Source organism: Gobius niger, assembly GCF_951799975.1.
Source record: "Gobius niger genome assembly, chromosome: 6".
NCBI lineage: Eukaryota > Metazoa > Chordata > Actinopteri > Gobiiformes > Gobiidae > Gobius > Gobius niger.
In genome coordinates, this window is record NC_136857.1 from 22,017,834 (window position 1) to 22,038,888 (window position 21,055).

The following is a 21,055-nucleotide window of genomic DNA, read 5'->3' on the forward strand; positions in this document are numbered from 1 at the left end:
AGGGACAGGAGGGTGTTAGCCAAGCTCACCTCCAACATGGACAACACCTCCCACCCACTGCACGGGACTGTAGAAGAGCTGAGCAGCTCTCTCAGTGGCAGACTGAGACACCCTCAGTGCAGGACGGAGCGCTACCGCAAAGCCTGCATCCCCACTGCTGTCAGACTGTACAATAAGACTGTAAAGTAACGCCGACTGTAACAAGTGAATTTCTCCTTTGTGAGATCAATAAAGGTTTATCTTATCTTATCTTAACATCACAAGACTACAGTTACTTATATTTTTCATATAACACTGTAGGAAGTGTCTTGGGCGTTTTCCATTTTGCTAATGTCACAGATATTTGTAAAAGTCGATCAAAAATGTCAGAAATGTGCTGTGTGTTTGCTAAAACGGCGTCGCAATGTGAACAGATGGGCAGAAATGACCTGGACTCACCATAGCAACAGACACAGCATTCCATATGGAGCAGGAAGGAATGTGTCATGACACATTTTGGAATATGACCTGTTGCTAGGTTACAAGGTAGATTCCACTTTCCCAGGTCAAAGGTTATGGTACATTACACCAACGTGGCTAAAATTATAAATGGTCTCAACTTATAAAGCGCTTTTCCACTTACATTAGGCACTCAAAGCGTTTTACAGCAAGGATCATACTCTCATGTATACACCGATGTACGCAGACACTGGGGGCAATGTGTCTTGCCCAAGGACACAACGACAGTGTGCACTTTCAGGAGGTGGGATTCGAACCCCCGACCTTCCGATCATGAGACGACCCGCTCTACCAGCTGCACCTCTGTCGCCCCTATAATAGTGATTTCTCTCAAAAGGTGCTCCATCTCAAAGCGCTAAAACTCAGTTAAAATGAACACTGCCTGAGTGCATCTTGTAAATGTGGTAGGGTGGGCTATAAATAACACATTTCTTGGGGGAGGACCCCCAAACCCCCCTTCAGAGTGCCCTCCCACACTTTCAATAGGTTCTGATGGTCATGTGGGGTGGTGCCAAACCCCCTCTGATCCATATGCAGCTCCTGATGTGCTCATTCATGTAGATTGTAGACTTGCTTTTGGCTTAGAATTTAATACGATTACGAGACACTATCGCCATGAAAAGGCCACCCAGCTCGGGACCGACCAATGTCTCACTCCAAAGTTTGGTGAAAAGTTGGCAGCCCTGCTTTATCTATTGAGTTTGCATTTTATATTAGTATTATTAACATTATTAGCCTCAAGCTGGCAAGATAAAAGCTCCTACATTACGATCACTGGCGTTTCCTTTGGGGCAGGATTCACAGCAAACATGATGTTTTTAACATGTGGCAGTGACTGACCATCAGTAACTCGTTGTCCTGGTTAATATCTATTTATTGCAATAGGTGGCGTTCACGATATAGAATGTGATGATGTCATAATGTCAGATGGAGGGCAGAGCCAATGCAATTCTATGGGAGAAATGGAGTTTTTGGAAGAAATCTCCAAAACGAAAATTGACAAATGTTTTTCCTCTTCAGTATTTGATCGTGACTGGATTCACAAACCTGTGAGATTATCTCTATGTCTGAAAGTCCTTTCTATTGGACAACATCACACTCATGTTTTCGCACATTGTCACCACCTTTTGATGTTTTTCAGAGAAAATAATTGGACATTAGTTCATATGTGCCGACAGAGGAGACGATGAACTTTGTGACAGTTTTTGTTTCATGTGGATTCCTCCAGTAATGACTGAGATATGAGCCAAAAAACAAAGGCATAAATACATGCATTTTGTCAGTTACCACAGTTACCATAGTTACCGTCAGTTGACCTCCACCTCAATGTTAAACTATAGGCTCTTTAGAATGTTGTGATGTCACGTGAACGCTACCTATAAGACATAAAAAAAATAAAGAGATCCCTGCTTTGAGTCAAGGGTTTCATCTTTAATTTAATGTAAGTTTGACTGAGGAGAATTATTGGTATAGGGAAGGATCCAGGATGTGTTCAGGAGTTATTTTGATGCACAAAACCTAAATTATCACATCTGGTTTAAGATAAACTCTTTTTTATGCTTTTAAATCTCTCTCTTTTTTCCATACACAGTCACTTTACCCCGATCAGGTGAAATGAATGACTGGGAATGAGAGTTCCTGTTGACCTAAAGGTTTTGATTGACTTTTCTTAAGTGTCTCTTGAAGTAAATTGACTGTCAGTGTCAGGCAGGTGGAAGAGATGAAGGTCAACCAATTCTCTACGAGACGCAGGTTCAGCCCTAATATGTGTACGTGGCACAAGTATGTACAGCTATAGGAAGCATGCAAGGGCTATGGTAACTGAGAATCTAAACATGCTACTTCAGTGTGTAATGATTGCAGGTAAAATAAGGCAGACAATCAGCCCTGGTATATAGGATCCTTGTCATGAGTCATTACTGAATCAGGCTAAAGCCTCTATCTAGGTCCTGACACAATCTCAAGATCTGGAATGAGTCCCCAGGTGCTGCAATATAGTCATCCTCTTTGCTTCTGACAGGTTGACCCAGCACCATTGAAGGATGAGTCGAATACAATTACAAGTGCAATTTCCCGTAGGGACAATAGCGTGTGCCCTAACCTCAACCCATTTCCCAAACTCAAGCACACCACACAAGGGATTGAATCCAGCTCAGTCCTGCTTTGCCAACACCATTCATCGTCTCCCCCTGACGGCACATTAGATCATTGTGCCGTTGATTAAAGACTTCGAATAAACACGTTTAAACTACACTACAATATTCTCATCCTGTTTCGCGGCGTTTCCTGTCTGCAGCAGGACCACTCTTTCTGTGCTAATCCACATTAATCCTGTTCTAATCCAGACCTCGCACCATTTCGCTCGGAGGTCTATTTTTCCTGAGCTCAATGATAATGCTACACGTCAGGCGGGAGCGTAGTCAGAGGAGCAGAGACAGACCAGAGGATGTGTCTGATTAGAATTACTTCATAAATCTACTATCATTAATACAGACTGGTTAAGACATGCACTGAACAGAGGAGGGACTGTGATTACGCAGAGGTGGGAGTATTTTCTTAACCTAGAGTAATGTTAGACAATAGGAAGTTAGTAAAAGGCCTGTGAAAATCACTGCTTCAGAGGTGAATAACTGTGTAAAAGTTTTCATGATGGTGTAGTCGGACAAGATGAACGTCAAAATTCTGATGTCCCCAAAGGTAAAAGAAAGATATGTATTTGTTTGTCCTTTATTTAACCAGGAAAGTCCAACTGAGATAACACATCTCGTTAGCCGCAGGGGGGAACCTATTATACTTATTTTGAGTGGTATAGGGAAACCAGAACACCTGGAGGAAACCTACGCAGACACGGGGAGAACATACAAACTCCAAGTGAGAATCGAACCCAGGACCTTCTTGAGGCTATGAGGCACAAGCATGGGAAAGAGTAAATAAAACTACCTGTTACTTCAGACCCAAATATAAGTATGAAGCACAATATGATAAAACTAGAAAAAGTACATATATATTCGAGTAAAAGTACATGTACTACTTGCCCCTGATCATTTGATAGAGCTTGTATCTATTGTGATGCAATAACGCCTCCTGCTGGAACCAAAGGTGATGCACAACATGGATTTCCTCCCAACCTCACAGTCCAACTCCCTCCAACCCTAAAGCTAAAAGTTTGCCAATAAAAAGCCGACACGAGGTTTTAAAATCCCGTCCCTTTTAATGCAGCACCAGTTTGATACAATAAGAAAAAACGTGTATAAAAATAAAAGCATGGTATAAAAATATAAAGGAAACGTGAGGACGTATGTGCAATGGAAGCATGTTGTGTTTCGTTGTAGCTGCTTCAGTTCCAAGTCTGAGCCCCAAGTGCATTGTGGGTAGGGTAGTTCCTATGATACTGATCAGTTTATTTGCTGGTGGCTGAACACTGATTAAGTGTCTGTAAACACTTACATTTGTTTCTGATGCTAAAAAATAACAGATGGAGGGAAAAGGACACGTTAAAATCACATTTACAGCGAAGGCAGTTAAAAAGTGATGCTGAAGATATTAATGTAAAATGAGTCCAAGTTTAGTTTTAAAATCCAAGTGAAGACACAAGCATTTTCAAAAACGTAAGGCTGGATCCACATTTTGTACTCATTTTTTACAGTAGGAAAAGCTGCCAGTCTGCGATTAAGATTCCCCATAACTGATATAGTAGTGTTTTGTTCGAAGGCCGTTTTAACCGGGTTTACGGTAGGTTTTTGTCTTTATCGCTCTTTAGCTGATCTGAGGTCAGTCGAGATGGGGTCATGCTGTATTGTCTGGTGTAACATTAAAGCCAAGAGTCCGGCTCTGTTGGTCATGGCGGTTCGGAGGTTCCTCTCCTGCTCAAACAGCTCGTCCAGTTTGTACCACTAAAAAAATGAAACACAAGGTTGGTATTCACTTATTAACTTACTATATGTGCTGTGGATCAATATGATCAAGAGCTGATATTGCGGAAATTTGCATTTTTTGTGCAAAAAATTAAAACATAATCATTTATCATGTATTATGTTCAAAGATGACATAGAGCAAAATTTACTTTTTTGTCGCTTCCTTATCAACAGTATACCTGCAGAAGTGTTTTTCTTCATCTACGCACGTTTGAATGAATCTGGTTAATTCGGTTGTTTCTTCTACTGCTAAAGAGAAATGTTCAGGATTTTGTTTGTGTACTTAAATAAAATCATGACGCGTCCGCTGTATGTTAAAAACCTTTGAATCATAATCACACAGCAGTTTAATTCTTCAGTCTTTATTACGACACCATTTATTTGTTAGCATGCTGTTAGCAAAAAATGACTGCTTGCACAAGTTTTTGTACAATTCACACTAAAACTTCACTTTGAGATGAAAACCAACACAATCCATGCTGATGTGTTTTCCTTACACACATTATTTTAAGTTTGAAAATGCCCACTTTTCAGAGTTAACATTTTTATGTAACAGTCATGTTTTCATTTGCTTTCAATTTAGTTGTTTAGTCGTTGTTTAATAATTAATTATAGCAAAGCATTATTGAACAACCCTTCACAACAGACAAAGAGCAGCCGTGTGATACAGAAGATATTCTTACCACTCTGACCCTCTCCAGATCCACCTCCGCTCTCCGCAGTTTCTCCCAGCAGTAGTGCTTATTACACTTCCTCTTGGACACTCGACAGAACTCTCCCGTCGGCTCAAACACGTCTCTGACCAGAGGACAGCCACACACCTCGTCAGCCGGGATCTGAAATCATCAATGCAGTGTCTCAGAAAACATTTGAAAAGGCACATGCTGCACTGGAGAACACGAAAGGTAAAATATTTCTCCATTTTAACAGCAGCAGCAGCAGAAACCAGAGTTAACATGAGGTTACACTGTAATGATATAGCGTATAATTATTTTAAATACAGCATGTTCCCCACCTTCGGATCCCTGGAGTGCTCTGGACACAGCACTTGTAGCCTCTTGCAGTATGTTTTACTGTGAGGGTTGTACACATCACAGAACAGTCTGGTGGCTCTAGAACACATCCAACCAAAGAAATAAAATATTATCCTACATTATGTGTTACATGGAACAAACCCATACTCAACCAGACACACACAAAAGAACCAAAATACCATATACCAATATAATTACCTGCTTCTAGCCCTAAAGTAAAGCACAGACAATCTTCTTCTACTGTTCTTCTACAACATTCTAGTTTTACAAATGGTACTAATTCTTCTGTCACATGGATTGCCGAAGGGTTGACTTGTTTTGAGTTCACACTCACCCTTCGATGCGAGTTGGATACATGGATCCAAAGGACGTCTGACTCTCATACTAAGGACAAAGACACACTCTCCTTAAGCACATATTACATGTAAATACTGATGAATCTTAGGGCTCATACGCACCTTGGCGTAGCACCTCTCCATGTGTCGCAGCGCCACCTTGGGGTTGACTGGGTGACTGCACGACACGCAGAAAATCTGGAAGTCTGTGTCGTCCCCCTCTCCCTCCGTCACCTGAAACGCAGATCAACACAAATGCCTGCAGTCATCACTGGCCAAACAGCCTGGACGGGCGGCGCGTGGGCAGACGGTGTTACCTCCTCGTCGTGCTGAACCTGCTGCAGTTTAGCGTTAGCAATGATTCCCTCCAGCTCGTGAAAGCGTTTCTCCATTGCCGTCAGCTTGAGCCGCGCAGCCTGCTGCTCCCGCCGGATCCGTTCCAGCTGTCTGCGGCCCACCTCCTCGGCCACACACGGGCTCTGCTGCCACTGCTGGATCCGCTGTGGCAGGATCTCGTAGATACGGCTGGAGAGAGAAGAATAAACATGTAAAGCATAGATGCAGAAAACTGAACATGTAAAAAGCAGTGCTCACTTAGCTGCGAGTTTCATGCCGCAGTCCTCGGAGCAGTATTTGGAGTTGCTTCGGGCCGGCTCCACACAACCTGGCCCCAGACACTGCCTGAGCCCCGAGGCAGAGTCTTTAGCCCCGCCCTCTCCGCGCTCACTGTGCCGCACTCTCACACGGTGGCGCTGTTTGCCCTTATGTTTGCGCTCCTCTTTATGCACAGTCTCCTGGGACTTCTAATGGGAACATGTCAACACAACATTTCAGTGAAAAAAACAAAACAACAGGACAGGAATTTTAATATGTTGTATTGTTAAACACAGGTACAATCGAAATAGTAATCAAGAAAATGGTTTAAGAAGTAGTAGTTAAATATTGGTTGTCATAACTGTAGCAATGTAACTAATAGTTTGTAAAGCTCTGTTGTAATAATAGTAATAGTTATAGTAAACAAACATAGCAGTAAAGTTGTTGTAGCTGTAGTAGTTTGCACCTTCTTCTCTGGTTTCTTGTCTCTTCTCTTCACGTGTTTGACCTTTACAGCCTTCTTCACAGACTGCCCTTCCTCTTCCTCACTGTGCCACACCTATAACTCAGATCAGTAAAATCATAAAGCTGCACAGAGGGACAGATGTACTAACCACACGGTGCATCAGTCTCTCACCAGATCCCTGTAGCCGGCTGCCTTGTACTGCTCAAACAGCTCCAGTTCACTCTCGCTAAAGGCATCCTCATCATCTTCATCCTCTGAGTGATCCCCTGCCCCCTTTCTCTGCAGGGTCTGCCCCCTGGCAGGACCTCGGCCACTTTGCTCTTCCTTTGCTCCTCGAAGCATCTTCTGCTCAGAGGAAAGAGATCGCCATTACAAACTAATAACAAAAAAGTTCAGAAAAAGAATGGGTTAAATGCACACAAGCATCATGAGACGTTCGATCTGTCTTTTGCAGGCGTGCGATTAGGGGTTGACGGCGCCATAAGCCTCATATTGTGACCCCCAGTACGGCGTCTCCCGGTCATGTGACATTATGTGGCGTTAACTGACTAACTCAAATTGCAGCCATTGTCAATCCAACATGTTATTATTTCATGAAGGATTAGCAAAGTTTTGTCCAAAGAAATAAATGAATATTTCAAAATGACCAGGAAGGCAGAAAGTCACTGAAAACGTCTCAGAGCAAATTACTAAAATCAATATTGTTAGATAAAACAAAATAAAAAGGAAACAACCAAATGAAATTTAGACAGGACTATCTTTTGTGCTGAGTTATTTAATGCTATTAGCTTAAAGATAAAAACACCTACCTAAATTAACACAGAAGTGTCACTGATGCTGTCAGCGTACACTCAGTCCATCAGTAAATGTATGCACTTCCACCAAAACTACACACATGTCTGACAAAGTCAGTTAAATCAAGGATCATGATTAAAATGAAATGGATTTATTTTTAGGTAGAAAAAGTGTAATATTCAAAAAGTAATATTTGTTTGGATGATACTCTAAAATGTTGGATTTTTACGTTTTACTTCAAACCACAATTAAACCAAGACTAAGCCAGCACAAAAACGAATTGCTTTTGAAACGCACATATCCAGTGTAGAGAGCAAAGCCTGTCCTCTTTCACGCTCATGATTGGTGAAGAAGAAATGACTGACAGTGAACTCACCCGGGCTCTGACTTCACACTGCCGCAGCCGACACTTCTGCCTGATACGGTTTGGTCCTCCAAACTTTTTCATGTCTTTGCAGAAGTCGCACTGAGAACAGTCTTCAGTTCTCAGACAAGCGTCACACTCTCCACACATACGGGCTGAGCGTTTAATCTGAGACAGAGAAATGGCCTGAACCAGGAAGAGTCAGAACTAAACCACCATTGGACTAAAACAGGTGAATACATTATGTATGGGAGGAGTTGCAATACCTGCTGTGAGGCTCTCCTTCTATCAGAGTTTAAAGTTTGCAGGTTGAATTCCTCAGTTTCTTGTATCTCCAGCTCTGGGTCCTTTTCCTTGGACTTTTTTGGGCGGTATTTAATCTCTAGAGATGGATCTTTCTCTGAACAAACAGCAAACACAAGAACATAAACATTATCTTAAAATGCAAAACACGTTAATAAAGAAAAATACACAGGCATATTAAGTTTAAGATTAAGTCAGACTTTATTTTTTCTTCACATCTAACCCACCATTCAACATTTCTACAGCAAACTGTTGAGAAAGCAGTGGTGCAGATGTGAAGCAGAATCAGGTGCATCTCTGGAGGTGACCAGCTGTAGCACAGGCCACCCATTCAGAGGGCATTTGGTAATAACCCAACTATGTTCAAAAAGTAAAAACATTTTAGCATAGCATGTGTAGTAAAAACACATTGTGTCACATTTTGTAATATACTCTTTGAACTCATTTTGTAATAAATCACAATATCAGGCAGTTAGTAATGCATCGTTAAATGTTTCATTCATCTTTTCAAAGACATTTACAGCTTATTAACCACTGTTAACATAATTTAGCGTCTCTGAACAGAGAGTATAGTGACAATGTGCACCATCCGTCAGTCTGGTTAATGCTGCGTTTACACACGATGTGTTAGGAATGGCCTTTTCAGAATGCGGATTAGTGGCATTCGTGACTTGTCGTTGTTATGTGTAAACCTATTATCAGGTTAGTGGCATGTTGTATAATAGGATCTAAACTTATTCATCAAATGAACACTAAAGGTATTCGCTTAACTGCTTATAAATTAGTAACAAATGATGAGCAAACTAAGCATTGCAATAAATTGATCAAATAAGTATTTGCAAATGCTATAATAGTGTAGTATTAAATTATTACAAAAGGCAGTTTTATTACAAAAATAAGTTATATATTTTGATTGGTTTATGTGGAAGGAACAGTGCCATTTTGAACTATTACGCTCTACGGGGGTGAAGGGTAAGTTGTGGGTCACTGACAATTCAATTTTACCAATAATATTTCCCCAAACCAGAGCAATTATGGGGAAATGAGAGCACGATGCACGCAAGCTTATCAGACAAATGAAATGTAAGTGTTCAGCCACAACCACTAGGTCACTCCAATAAAACATCCGCCCTGGACCACTCTGGATGTAGCTGGACCGTCTAATGTTCAGGCCTGTTTTGGGTTGACTCACCTTTACACTTGGGACAGTACCAAACTCTGATGGGTTTAGCTGCTTTCTCTGAAATACCAATGCAGTCTCCATGAAACCACTCTGCGCAGCTGTCACACCCTCTGGACAACACGAAAGCACAAGTAGTTTAGTTGAGAAACATCACCAGGTCTAAAGCAGGACTTTTTGCTCACATCATAAAACAGTTGATGTCCGGTTTCCTGCAGATACAGTAAACTGGCGCAGATGCTTTTTCTACAGCGACAGGAACTTCCAGTTCTGCTTTTTTACTTCCTGGATCTTGTTTGTCACCTTCCTCCACGGGATCATGCCCTGCTACTGCGGCTGCCGTCTCCTCCTCAGCCTCAAAACAGTCACGGGGAAGAGGAAACAAATACAAAATTACTAAATTCTTGCAAAATCACATTCAAATAGCAATGCACTTTCCGAAATAGTAAATACATTTTAATATAATAAAGAGTAGGTACATTTCTAAATATCGCTTTTGCTACCTGATATTTGCATTTTGAGATTTGTTTTAATTTTATATTTCATTCCAAGGCTACCATTATACATTACTTAAAAACATTGTAGGCGTCTTTGCTTTGGTGTTTTACATTTTTAGAGCATAAAATAATGCATTAAAAAAGTTAATTTGTCTTTCTGCACAATACATGCCAGGACGCATAAAGAGGGCATATTTGATATTAGCTAGATGTTGATGAGACTTTTGTTGTAGAGGAGGCAATTTGAGTGCTGAAACAATCTTAATTGAGAGGGCAATTGGCTTAAAAACAGATTGACCACGTTGAAACCTCCGCAGGCGCTCAAGCAACTTGATCTCTGAGATGCAGACAGACTGAACATGAAGGATAACTCAAACATGCATGTATGAATCTAAACATAACTGTTGGGATGTTACCATGGTGTTGCAGTTAAAGGCTGAAAAACGTTATTTTGGCACAATATGGGCCTTTAAGCAGGAAAAACCCTTTTTTCCCCCAGATGTGAGGACGAATAGTAAAAGAGAGGATTCCAATTATAACATATTATGCATGCGCTATTGCTGCATGCATAATATGTGGATTTACCGCATAAATACATGGAAGCGATGTTTATGCAGACATTGTGTGTTTTCCCAGAGATTTAACGTTAGCTCCGTGAGAATCTGTGCAGGAGAGGATGCTGCGATTTCCACCCACATCTGCATCTATGGGACTAAACACTCACCATCGCAGGAAAAAGCAAGGCCTTTCACACCGCTGTAATCAGTTTCTTTCCATTTGACGGTGGTTCTCTGCGGCTTCAGTCGGTTGCGGCTTTGTTGTATTCAAAAATTTGGGAACATTTTGGGAAAATGTGAAAATCGCTTTGTTTCCGCGGCGTCTTCTTCTACCTCGCCTCTGGAAAAGATGTGTAGAATTACAGCGGCTGCAGCGCAGTGGGGACATCTAGTGGCCAGTCTCAGTTTAACACTCAGGCGTATGAACCAGAGGAATTCCCCGTCACACAGATGCGTTTCAGTTTTTAAAACAACATTTCTATTTACTGACTCCATGACGTAAACGCAAGATCATGAGCTGCGGCTCATTTGATGTCCAGGAGGGGGCGACTCAGGGCTGAATCTGGAGTTTGTAATAAGAGGTTCCGTAGCTCAAAAAACATTCCCTAACATAAAAGAAGTACGTAGTAATAGTTGAAGTATACTAAAATTTAAGATAGTATACTTCCAGTTTACTTAATGTACTTATCAGAAGTATGCTTCACCAACTTTAAGTATACTAATAATAATAGTATACTTAGTAGTATATATATTTGTATTTATATATATACTTATACTAAAGTTTACTTACATTTAGACTATACTTGTACTTGGCTGTACTTCGAAGTGTGATTTTATAAACTAAAAATGAGACTAAAAGTATACTGCTGGTAAACTAATAGTTTAATAGGTTACTTTGAAGTATACTGTTAAGTATACTTTTGAAGATAAATTATACTCAAAGTGTACTAGAAGTAGACTAAAAGTAAACTTAGAAGACTGCTTGAAAGTATTCTTATGAGCACTTTGAAGCATACTACCAGTGGGCCAATTTAGTACCAAAGGAGTTTACTTGTAAGTACACAATAAGTACACTTGGAAAAATATGCTTAATTACCCTTAACATTATGTACTTAAAGTATACTTCTTTTTGGTAAGGGTTTTTACACAAGTAAAAGTAAAACTTTCAAGTAGGAGTAGAATAATGGCCTACTTCAACAACAACAACGACGACAATGACGAAGACAACAACAACAACAACAACAACAACAACAACAACAACAACGTAAAATAGATTAAACAAATATTTCTTTAATTTAACCTTTATTTAACCAGGTAAAAAACTCATTGAGATTTATAATCTCTTTTGCAAGAGTGACCTGGCTGAGAGGCAGCAACACATCATAAAACAGTTACATCAAATATAATACAAAATATAAAGGTTAGGTAAAACAACAGCAACTATCACGGCTTTGTACACATTTTTTCAGTTTAGATTTAAAAGAGTTAAGAGAGACCAACTCACGAAAACTCAGCTCATTTTGCAGTTGATTCCAATCAGAAGGAGCACAATATTTAAAAGCCTTTTTCCCCATGTCAGTCCTTACATTAGGAACTGAAAGGAGGATTTGATCCCGGAACAAAGGTTGTAACCGGTGTTTGGTTTGAGAGTGACGAATAGCCTACTTTACGAAATAGCCTACTTTAAAAGAATTACAAACTTTTAATTCATTTTTCATTGTCATTTGTCATACAGCTGTTTTCTTACTGCAAAAAGGATCCAAATGTTTTACTTGAGTAGAGAAACGTTTTTAAATTAAATAAGTAAAAGTTTGGCTTCTGTGTAAAACAGAAGTTGCTTTTGTTCATTACTCAAGTAGAGCTCATGCATGTGTTATTCTTTGAATTGTCCCGCAATTTGACATTAAGATGATTGTTTACTTATTCATGTGAGATTCCATTTCTATTTAGGTTTAAATAGAAATAGGATCCGGGTCTGCATAACCTCTTTAGTATAGATAGTAGTCAGCAGATATGTTATGAAGACTATTATTTTCTAAAATTGCATAATAACACACATGTTACTTCCTTTGTCTCTAAAATAAAATTGCTTTGGGAAGCATTTGAAATAGAATTAAGCTCTAAGTGATTTTGTTCAGAGTGTGGCTGAACGGTGTGGGGACAGAGAGCTGCAGAGTATTCAGAGCGTGTCTTTGTCAAACAGATTAAGTTGTAGAGGAAACAGGAGGCGCTCAACCGGCCACACCAAACCATAACGGGACAAGAGAGAGCCATGGACTCGGAACAGAACTGAACCAGGACTGAACAACAGGTCACATCGTTGCAGAAAACTGTGGAGATACCAAGATAAAGTTGGATTCAAAGTTTTGCTCTAACACGCAGGATTATTAGACAAATGTCAAATACGGACAGTTAATGGACCTCATCACACCATGGACAAGACGAGAAGAAAAGCACACATCACTGTCCGAATGAAGGAACCAGGATATTTGCAGTAAAAATCAGGGACATACAGTTTTCCAAGTAAGTGAATTATGAATGTTTACAATAACAATAAAATATGTCACTATGAAACATTTTCACTCCGACATTATTGCTAGCCTTTGCTAAATGTTATAATGAACCAAGTCTTCACTCTGAGAAAATTCAGGAGTAAAACAAATACAAAGAAATTAGTTTGCGATCATATATTTTGTTTTCTTTCCTTGGATGTTTGGACTCCCATTTTGACCTTAAAATGCTTAAGGTTTGCAGTACAGCCCAGCATTTGTCCACCAATGTTCGATTCCAGTTGTGTTTCACGAGCCTCTTGCGTGCTAAATAACATAATATAATATTTTTATTGCTTAAGTTTAACTTTCATGAATGGCTGACTCATGTATCTTTCCCTGTAGTCCCTGTTTTTACTGTAATTAGTTATTTTTTATGTTGATGTTTCATGGATTGATTTGATCAGCTTTCCTCTAATTTTATGCAACTGTGAAGCACTTTGAATTGCCTTGTGTATGAATTGTGCTCTACAAATAAACTTGCCTTGTCTAGTCCCTGAGTGTTTTACAAATGGATGACATGTCGGGCCAACCTCAGGTCCGACACGATGACACAGCTCCGGACCAATCAGAATGCGTAGTCACTCAGCCGACAGCCAATGGGGTCCTGCCACTTCACACAGGTGAGCATGACAAGGCGAGCTACATATCTGTTGAGAGGATCCTCCCAACAGGCTTGTAAACCTCGTCTTGTAATGCACCACACAGCAGGAACGTCATGGGAGCTAATGCCCTCTTCAACTAGCCCACTCTACATCAGGGCTTTTTAACACACTACACTATGCAGGGCTTACATATTACATAATTCATTGTATATATAAAAAAGGAAGGAAGCAAGCAAAATTGTACACAAATTAATACTATATCGAGGCTGGAAATAACAACAGGGAAGTAGCAAGCTCACAGATAATATGTATATTAATGCCTTTTGACACAAAACTTGTCACTTTCGGGAATGTTAAAGAGGGGGTATTATGCTTTTTTCAGTCACATAGCACCAGTCTATATCACAATACAATGATGACCAAACCTTCTGTTGGTCTGTAAATGCAGTAAATTAAAATAACTGCCTTGTATAAAATTGCTCTCTCAAAATGGCTGTAGTGAATGTCTTGAAATAGGCCTCTGTCTCTTTAAGAACCTCTGACCCTTTCCGACACGTCCCCTCCACACGCTGTCTGTGGCATCAGTGGGGAGGGGGTTCTGCTGAGGAGCAGTGGTTGGTTACTCGGCTGGTGACGAAAGCTCTGAGGCGTCTCCAGGAGGTGGGGGCGTTCCTAGGAGGACTCAGGCAAACCTATCCCTAAAATGGCTGCCGTCAGAGTGTTTACAGATTACTCAAAAATACGTGAATGTGCCAAGGCAACACTTCGGGCATGTTTTTAATGAGGGAATGACATAAGAACATGATGTAAAGCTTGAAAAAGTCGATTTTGCATAATACCCCCCCTTTAACTATGTTTGACATTGATAACCACCATTTTGTCACTTGCTTTGTCACGTAAATAAGTGCAAAGAATGCTACAAAAACAACAGCCCATCATAAAACATACAAATTTGGTACAAAAATAGTACTGTACGTTCAGGCTGGTACGTCCTTGAACTGAACACAACTCTTACTAAACAAAAAGTAAATTTTTGACAGTAATGTGTTTTTGAACTAATGCCCCACCTTCCCCTATTGCCCCATCCTGAGCTCAGCCCAGGCCCCGCCCCTTGACTGTGATAAGGAGGTCTGTGATATCAGCAGCGGAGGTTCAGTGACGGACAGTTTATCGTCCAATGATGACGCTCGCCTGCTTCCCGGCCCCTCCCTCTGCTCCCAAGCCAAAGGTGAGCCACTGTTATGTACTGAATATATCATTCTTCACAACAGAACCTTTAATTCTAAAGTTTGAATCTCTCAGATACATGCAGAAAAGATCAGACAAGAGCCAATCACAGGCAGTCGTCTTCCAAAAGCCCCGCCCACTTCAAGACAGACTCTGCCCACATCGAGGAGGCCGCCGGAGGAGGTCAGACATCTTTGTTTCACGCGCGCTCTCGCCTTGTAGCAGGGAAGTCCCGGGTTCGATCCCTAGATCTATGTCCTCCCCTCATCTGGGTGGGAATGTTTGGGTTTCCTCACCTACCTTACATACATAAAGTCTATTCCACAACCAGGTATTCCTCAGCAGCAGAATCATTGCTCCAATAACAAACTCACTCTCTGAAACTCTGGAAGATTTCACACAAAAAAGCAGCTCAGTTTTCCCCAGGTTTGACATTTTTTTGTGAGATTTATTATTTAAAGTTCCTTATTAGGAAAGGGCACAGGAGGTAAACATTACATAACTGTTGCATTAGTATACACTTGAATATGAACCCTCTTTCTATGTCACTTCTATGCCTCTTGCTGTGGGTAATCAAAGATTGGATGAGAAACTGAGCCAAGCAAGTGTCATTTTTGGCGGCCATTAGTCAGCATCTCCATGGAGACGAGCTCGAGACGTCCCCGCTCCCAGTAAAGCTACAAGTCAGGTCTGAGTTGAGGTGAGATGAGTTTTTCAGGTACAAAAAAAAAAAACTGTTGTAAAATACAGTTAAGATGTATTTGGTGAAATGCTACGTAGTGTCATATGTTATTCTACATATAAATAAAAACACATTTTTTTTCTTCTCTATCTTTTATCAGACGTGCTCCTGTCTAGGCCTGCAGACATGTGTTTTTGAGAGATAAGGGAGTGGTCCATGTGCACAGGAGAGATAAACAGAAATATTTCCAACTGTCATCACTGCAGAAACATTTACCTCCGAGTCAGATTGATGTTGTACACAGCACCACCCGCTGCAGGAGCAAACGGGACATATAAGACGACGTGTTAGAGAGCACAGTGTGGATATACTGGGGGGAAATCAGGGACACAATGAACTTACAGCTACAGTCGCTATAAAGGGTGTGCAGATGTTGTCACAGCAATGCAGTCTCAATGTTAAGTTATGAGATCTGTTATAATGGTTTTGACTCCACATTGTGCAATCACAGCAATCGTTGCTATACCTGGCATTCTCTGGACATCGTGATCGTCCCATAGAAAGTAACAGAGCAGGCTTCTCCTTTTCAAAGCCGATAAACGGGCTGAAAAACACCGCCTGGTAACTTTTGAGTTCAGCAAATACTCATCAAAAGCGGTTTCTGCTGCTGGACTAATTGGCACATTTACTTTTTAAGTGCTAAACCCTCACGACAAGAGAATTCTGGTCAAGAAAACCTATAGATAAGGGATCGCCAACCAGTAACTTCAAGGTAAAGGTGCTCTTAGTGAGTCACTTTACATACATTGCAAACATTGAAGTAAATATAGAAGGAATCTCAGGTTATTTTCTTGAATAACTCTGTTGAAATCTTGTCGACTCCAGGAAGATACAAATAAAAGGTTGGCAAACTGCTGATCTAGATGGAGAATTACTTTGCAACGAAAGAATATCAACTTGTGTCTATCAACCTAAAACACAGGATAATATTGTTCTTAAAAACTAAAGCTAAACTAAGCTAAACCCAGATTAACCAGATCTTTATCAGATTTAATATGGCTTCCTATGGACTAAGTCATGACTAAACATAAACCAGGTCTAAACCAGGATAAGCCCTAAATTTAGTGAAGTAGAAATCATGTTTAATTCAGATGAGTAAAGACAGAAAGCCCAAACCAGAGGAACCCAGGTATCCCCTATGGAACACGTAGCAGTTGTTGTAGTATTTGCAGTAGTTCAATGCCTGCTGTCTGTGTTGTGTTTTACAGACTGCTGCGCTCACTGCCTGCTGGCCTGTCTCTTCTGTGAGCTCTCTTCTTTCTGCTCGGCTCTGGCCCAGTGTCTGCTCTGCGGAGCGGGAGGGGCCTGTGCCGATGTGGGAGGGGCCTGTTGCTGTTCGGACACCCTGCTTGGCTGCTGCTGTCTGGAGGTGGGCTGCACAGAGGAGTGTGGGATTGTAGAAACCTGCTGTGGATCCACGGACTGTTTGGAGATCTGCCTTGAGTGCTGCTCCATCTGTTTCCCCTCATAAACGTGGTCCAGCTCAGGCCCTGCGCCTAAAGCACGGGAAACCAGGACCAAAATTTCACCCAGGACTAAGCCAGGAGGATTTGTCGTATCAGCTTTGAACAAATGATCGATTGATTGAACTGAGTTTTTTTTTTTTTTCATTTGTTTTTTTCAATATGCACCGGACACAACAAAACTATTTTCAATAATATATAATGTGAGCATTTTAGTAATAAACTGCTTATTTTATTCTACAAAAGTCAATGGGCAAGTAGCACAGGTATACACTGTAACTCAAGTTGAAACTGTAAACACTGTGCACTGCTTCAGTCAAGCAACCACAATAGGCTTAACAAAAAATCCTGTCACATTAAAACCAAACAACTGGACTTACATTTGGCTCGATCACCTTCTATTGAATGTGTTCAGCCTGAAGATGTTCCTGCTAAAGCAGCTGTGGGTTTAACCCCTGGGCACGGTGTGCATGGACTCACCTGCTTCAGGAATACACTGAAGGGCCACAGCTCTGTGTCTTACAGACAAGCTGTAACTATTCAACCCCTTAAGCCTCTCCATCCCCAACAACTACAGTCACACAGGCTACTGAGGTACTGCCGGTACCGGAGACAGGTCAAAGTGAATAAAGGGCAGAAGGGCTAATCAGGGCAGCTGTGGCCACAATAGGACAATATGGAGTAAGTGATACTTGCAATCTAACGCGAGTGACCAGGAAAACACTAAATGAAACAGATTTTATAATTATACTGTCAGTGTTACGGGGCACTGTCAGGAGGGAAGTGTTTGTGTAAGACTAAAGAGTGTTTATGAGGAGGATGTTCCTCTGGCCTTGATCCTGTCTGTTCCTCAGCTTTGATTGCCGCCGCAGTGTATTTCCTGTTTCCTGTTTGGACACACTTCCTGTGGCAGTGGGGCCATTTCCTGTCTCTTCCCCCGCCACCTGTCAATCATAACATTTTCTTTACATAATCTATTATTATGAAGTCACCAAGAGATGACTATGCTACTATTGCTGCTCTGTGGCTGTGAATCCCTGCAGGACAAAAATGTGTCTTGGAATGTGCTGCTGGGGTTTCTTTATAAAGTGATTTGAGCAACTAAGTGTGTAGATTATTATTGAAAATACTGACATGGAGGATGAGATGAAGGCTGTTTACAACTGCACATGGCTTTCAGCGCAAGAGATTTTTTATAATTACATTTTTTAAAAATATATCCTTCATTAACAACCAACAAACCCACACAAATTTCAGTACATTGATCATTATTCACTTTTATTCAAATTAGATTTTTATTTCACAACACATTTTTCCCCCTAAACATTAGGCTATTCATCTTTTCTACCCAGTACGACCTAAAGGAAAACTTTCATATAAACAGAGAATATAATTAAAGGAATCAACTTTAATATAGGACAAATTGAGGACAAAGAGAACTCACAGCAAAGGAGCCACGACCTCTCTGATACACACTGACCCCTCTCTGTTGTAATATCTCAACTTGATTTTATTCTTAGTTTTGTGTAGTAGTTTTGCGTTATTTGCGTGAAAGGGTCCACACTTTACTTAGTCAAATATTTTTGCTTTTCAGCCATGTTATAATAGGAGCTTGAAGTACTTGCATGTCCTATTGGGAAGCTTTTCTTTACTAATTAGAGCAGAATTACTGTTACATATTTTAAAGAACAACACTTTTTTAACCTGGTATGAAATGGGAATCATCTAAGCTAAGATAAAGTACTGCACATGAAAAGTGTGACTTAAGGCCTTCAAATCAGTGCTGCGTTTAGTCAGTGCAGTGGCAAATCAAGGCTTATTTTTTGTTGGCGATGTCGTCTTTTTGAGGCTTAAAATAGTCTCTTTCATGCTCAGTTGTTCTGAGCTGAAAAACACAAACAGAAGAGCCATAAATGTATCAATAACACCCATGATTCCCAGTCAGTATTTTATAACGTAACACTAAACTCACTGCATTCAGAATCTGACTCTTGATGGAGGAATCACACAGGTCTGCAGTGCTCTGAAGCTTTATCTTGATTCTTTTGGCTGAACGTCGCTGCACTGCAGCAGGAGAAATTCAGCAAGATGTGTCTTAATTCACCTGGAAGACCAACATTTTCCTCCATGCACCTCTCTGTCATGCACAGCCCATCACAGCCTGCCACACATTGTATAGATTGTGTATAATTGACTGCATGGGCCTGCTCTATATAGTGATCATGCCATTTTGTGGTGGTAAAGAATGTCCAGAGAGAAGAAAGTAGTGCACTCAAAATGTACCACAGTGCATTCAGAAAAGTAGTGAGCAGTCATGGCCTGTTTCATTTTTTTTTTTTATGAATAGACAACTTCAATTTAAATTGCCATGTTAGCTGCTCACCAATTCAAATGTATAATTGCTATAACTTGAATTGCTCCAGATTGAGATATACAGTTTGCTCACACAGATTTGTTGAAAGATCAGCGTTTGTTAGGTGTTGTTTGTGATGTGTGGTCATTATATGCAAGACTTTCATGAATGGGAGCACTTACTTCTATAACAGATGAAGGGCAGGCGGCGATCACAGTTTGAGTCCCTACAGGAAAGGTCTGATCCCATCGTAACACAGTGCTCCAGGCCATCTCCATTATTAGGGTCCCCTTCTCCCCAGTTTCTGAAGCTGCTGTTGCTGTTGTCGGGCCATGTCCAGGGCTCTCGGTACAGGCCGAACCACGCTGTGTTGACCATGTTCAACACTGCCTGGTATTCAGCCAAATTTTCTATCATGGCCAGGTCGAGATAGTGTTTTCTACAGTAATCCAGAGACTCAGCCCAGGTCATATATGTATTCTCCACAAAAAACTGCTTGGTGTTAAACTGAACTGAAAAAGTAAGTAAAAATGTGTATGTGGTAAGTACAATTTGCAGACAGTGAAAAAACAGTCAGTACAAATAAAGTAACTGCGCTTGACACTCATGGATGCGTTCACTCAATCCAACTCCACCACTTTCTTCATATATTTATTCAAACGACAAAATCACAAAGAAGGCCCTGCCCCAGCGCGGCTGGTTCATAAACTTCACCTGAGAACTACTGCATGGATTATTATTTTAGATATCAAAGTAAAAATATTGATATTTTAAAAAGTGGATGACAATAATTGTTTAATTTCTGTATGAATATATGAAGACGCAGTTTTACATTATGGAACTGTATTTTGTACCTTACCTTTGTAACAAACTGGCTTCAAGTTCTCACCACAATCCCTCCAGAAATTTCTACTTATGCAGCCACACAAATCCTTTGCATTTGCAAAGTTTGGCTGTGATTCGTCCCAGTGCTGGAAACCCCCGGGGCTGGTGGTCCCAGTGGAGGACCATCTCCAGGAGTTGGTGACAGCGGTCATCACTTTGTGCCATGCAGCACAGTCATCATGCAGACCAATCCAGGCGACCACACCAGCTGGTATATTCGTCCTCTTCAGGTCGTCTGCACTTTCTACAGTGGCCAGGTCAGTGTAGTGCTCTCTGCAGAACTGCTGAGCTTCAATCCAAGTCAGGTTCATGTTGATGAAGTGGTACTCATCAATTTGACCATGAACCAAAGGGACAAGGATAACTGGAGAGAATAATGAGTTTTTGCTTGTTTGTTTGTTTGTTTGTTTAAGGAGCACAATATTTTGGAAAATGTGTAAAATCAAAGGGATCATCCTAGATTAAATTAATGTGTCAACAATTTCACAGAAGCAGAATAAATTAAACTTACCATAAAGCATGAAAAGTAGTTCATCCATATTTTTTTTTTTTTTTTTTTAAATAAATATATCAAAGGGTATTCTTTTTAAGGACAAAAAGAGTTCACAACCAAAGCATGATGGACACTCGGACAGGTTACTGAAAGAAGTCATGCTGTTCTTAAGTCTCCAAATTCTCTCTCCGGTAGAGGTGT

General features: G+C 40.7%; 2 protein-coding genes across 3 annotated transcripts; one reads left to right on the plus strand and one right to left on the minus strand.

Annotated features, from left to right (window-relative positions):
• Nucleotides 1-3,681: 3,681 nt before the first annotated feature.
• cxxc1a (CXXC finger protein 1a) lies at nt 3,682-10,870 on the minus strand. 2 transcript variants are annotated; one of them, XM_079557602.1, is made up of 14 exons: nt 10,705-10,870; nt 9,669-9,838; nt 9,496-9,596; nt 8,267-8,400; nt 8,013-8,168; nt 7,013-7,186; nt 6,842-6,934; nt 6,376-6,584; nt 6,099-6,306; nt 5,905-6,015; nt 5,781-5,830; nt 5,428-5,524; nt 5,096-5,248; nt 3,682-4,391 (listed from the first exon to the last, which is right to left on the minus strand). In XM_079557602.1, the coding sequence occupies exons 1-14, from the start codon at nt 10,705-10,707 to the stop codon at nt 4,245-4,247; spliced, it is 1,806 nt and encodes a 601-aa protein (XP_079413728.1). In that variant the 5' UTR covers nt 10,708-10,870; the 3' UTR covers nt 3,682-4,244. The 2 variants fall into 2 exon arrangements, with proteins under 2 accessions (XP_079413728.1, XP_079413727.1); XM_079557601.1 differs by having other exon boundaries at nt 8,013-8,186.
• Nucleotides 10,871-12,826: 1,956 nt separating this feature from the next.
• On the plus strand, nt 12,827-17,220 carry LOC306963898 (myoD family inhibitor). The gene is made up of 5 exons (XM_079557660.1): nt 12,827-13,060; nt 13,580-13,709; nt 14,788-14,919; nt 14,994-15,101; nt 16,869-17,220. The coding sequence occupies exons 2-5, from the start codon at nt 13,598-13,600 to the stop codon at nt 17,129-17,131; spliced, it is 615 nt and encodes a 204-aa protein (XP_079413786.1). The 5' UTR covers nt 12,827-13,060; nt 13,580-13,597; the 3' UTR covers nt 17,132-17,220.
• The last annotated feature ends 3,835 nt before the right edge of the window (nt 17,221-21,055 follow it).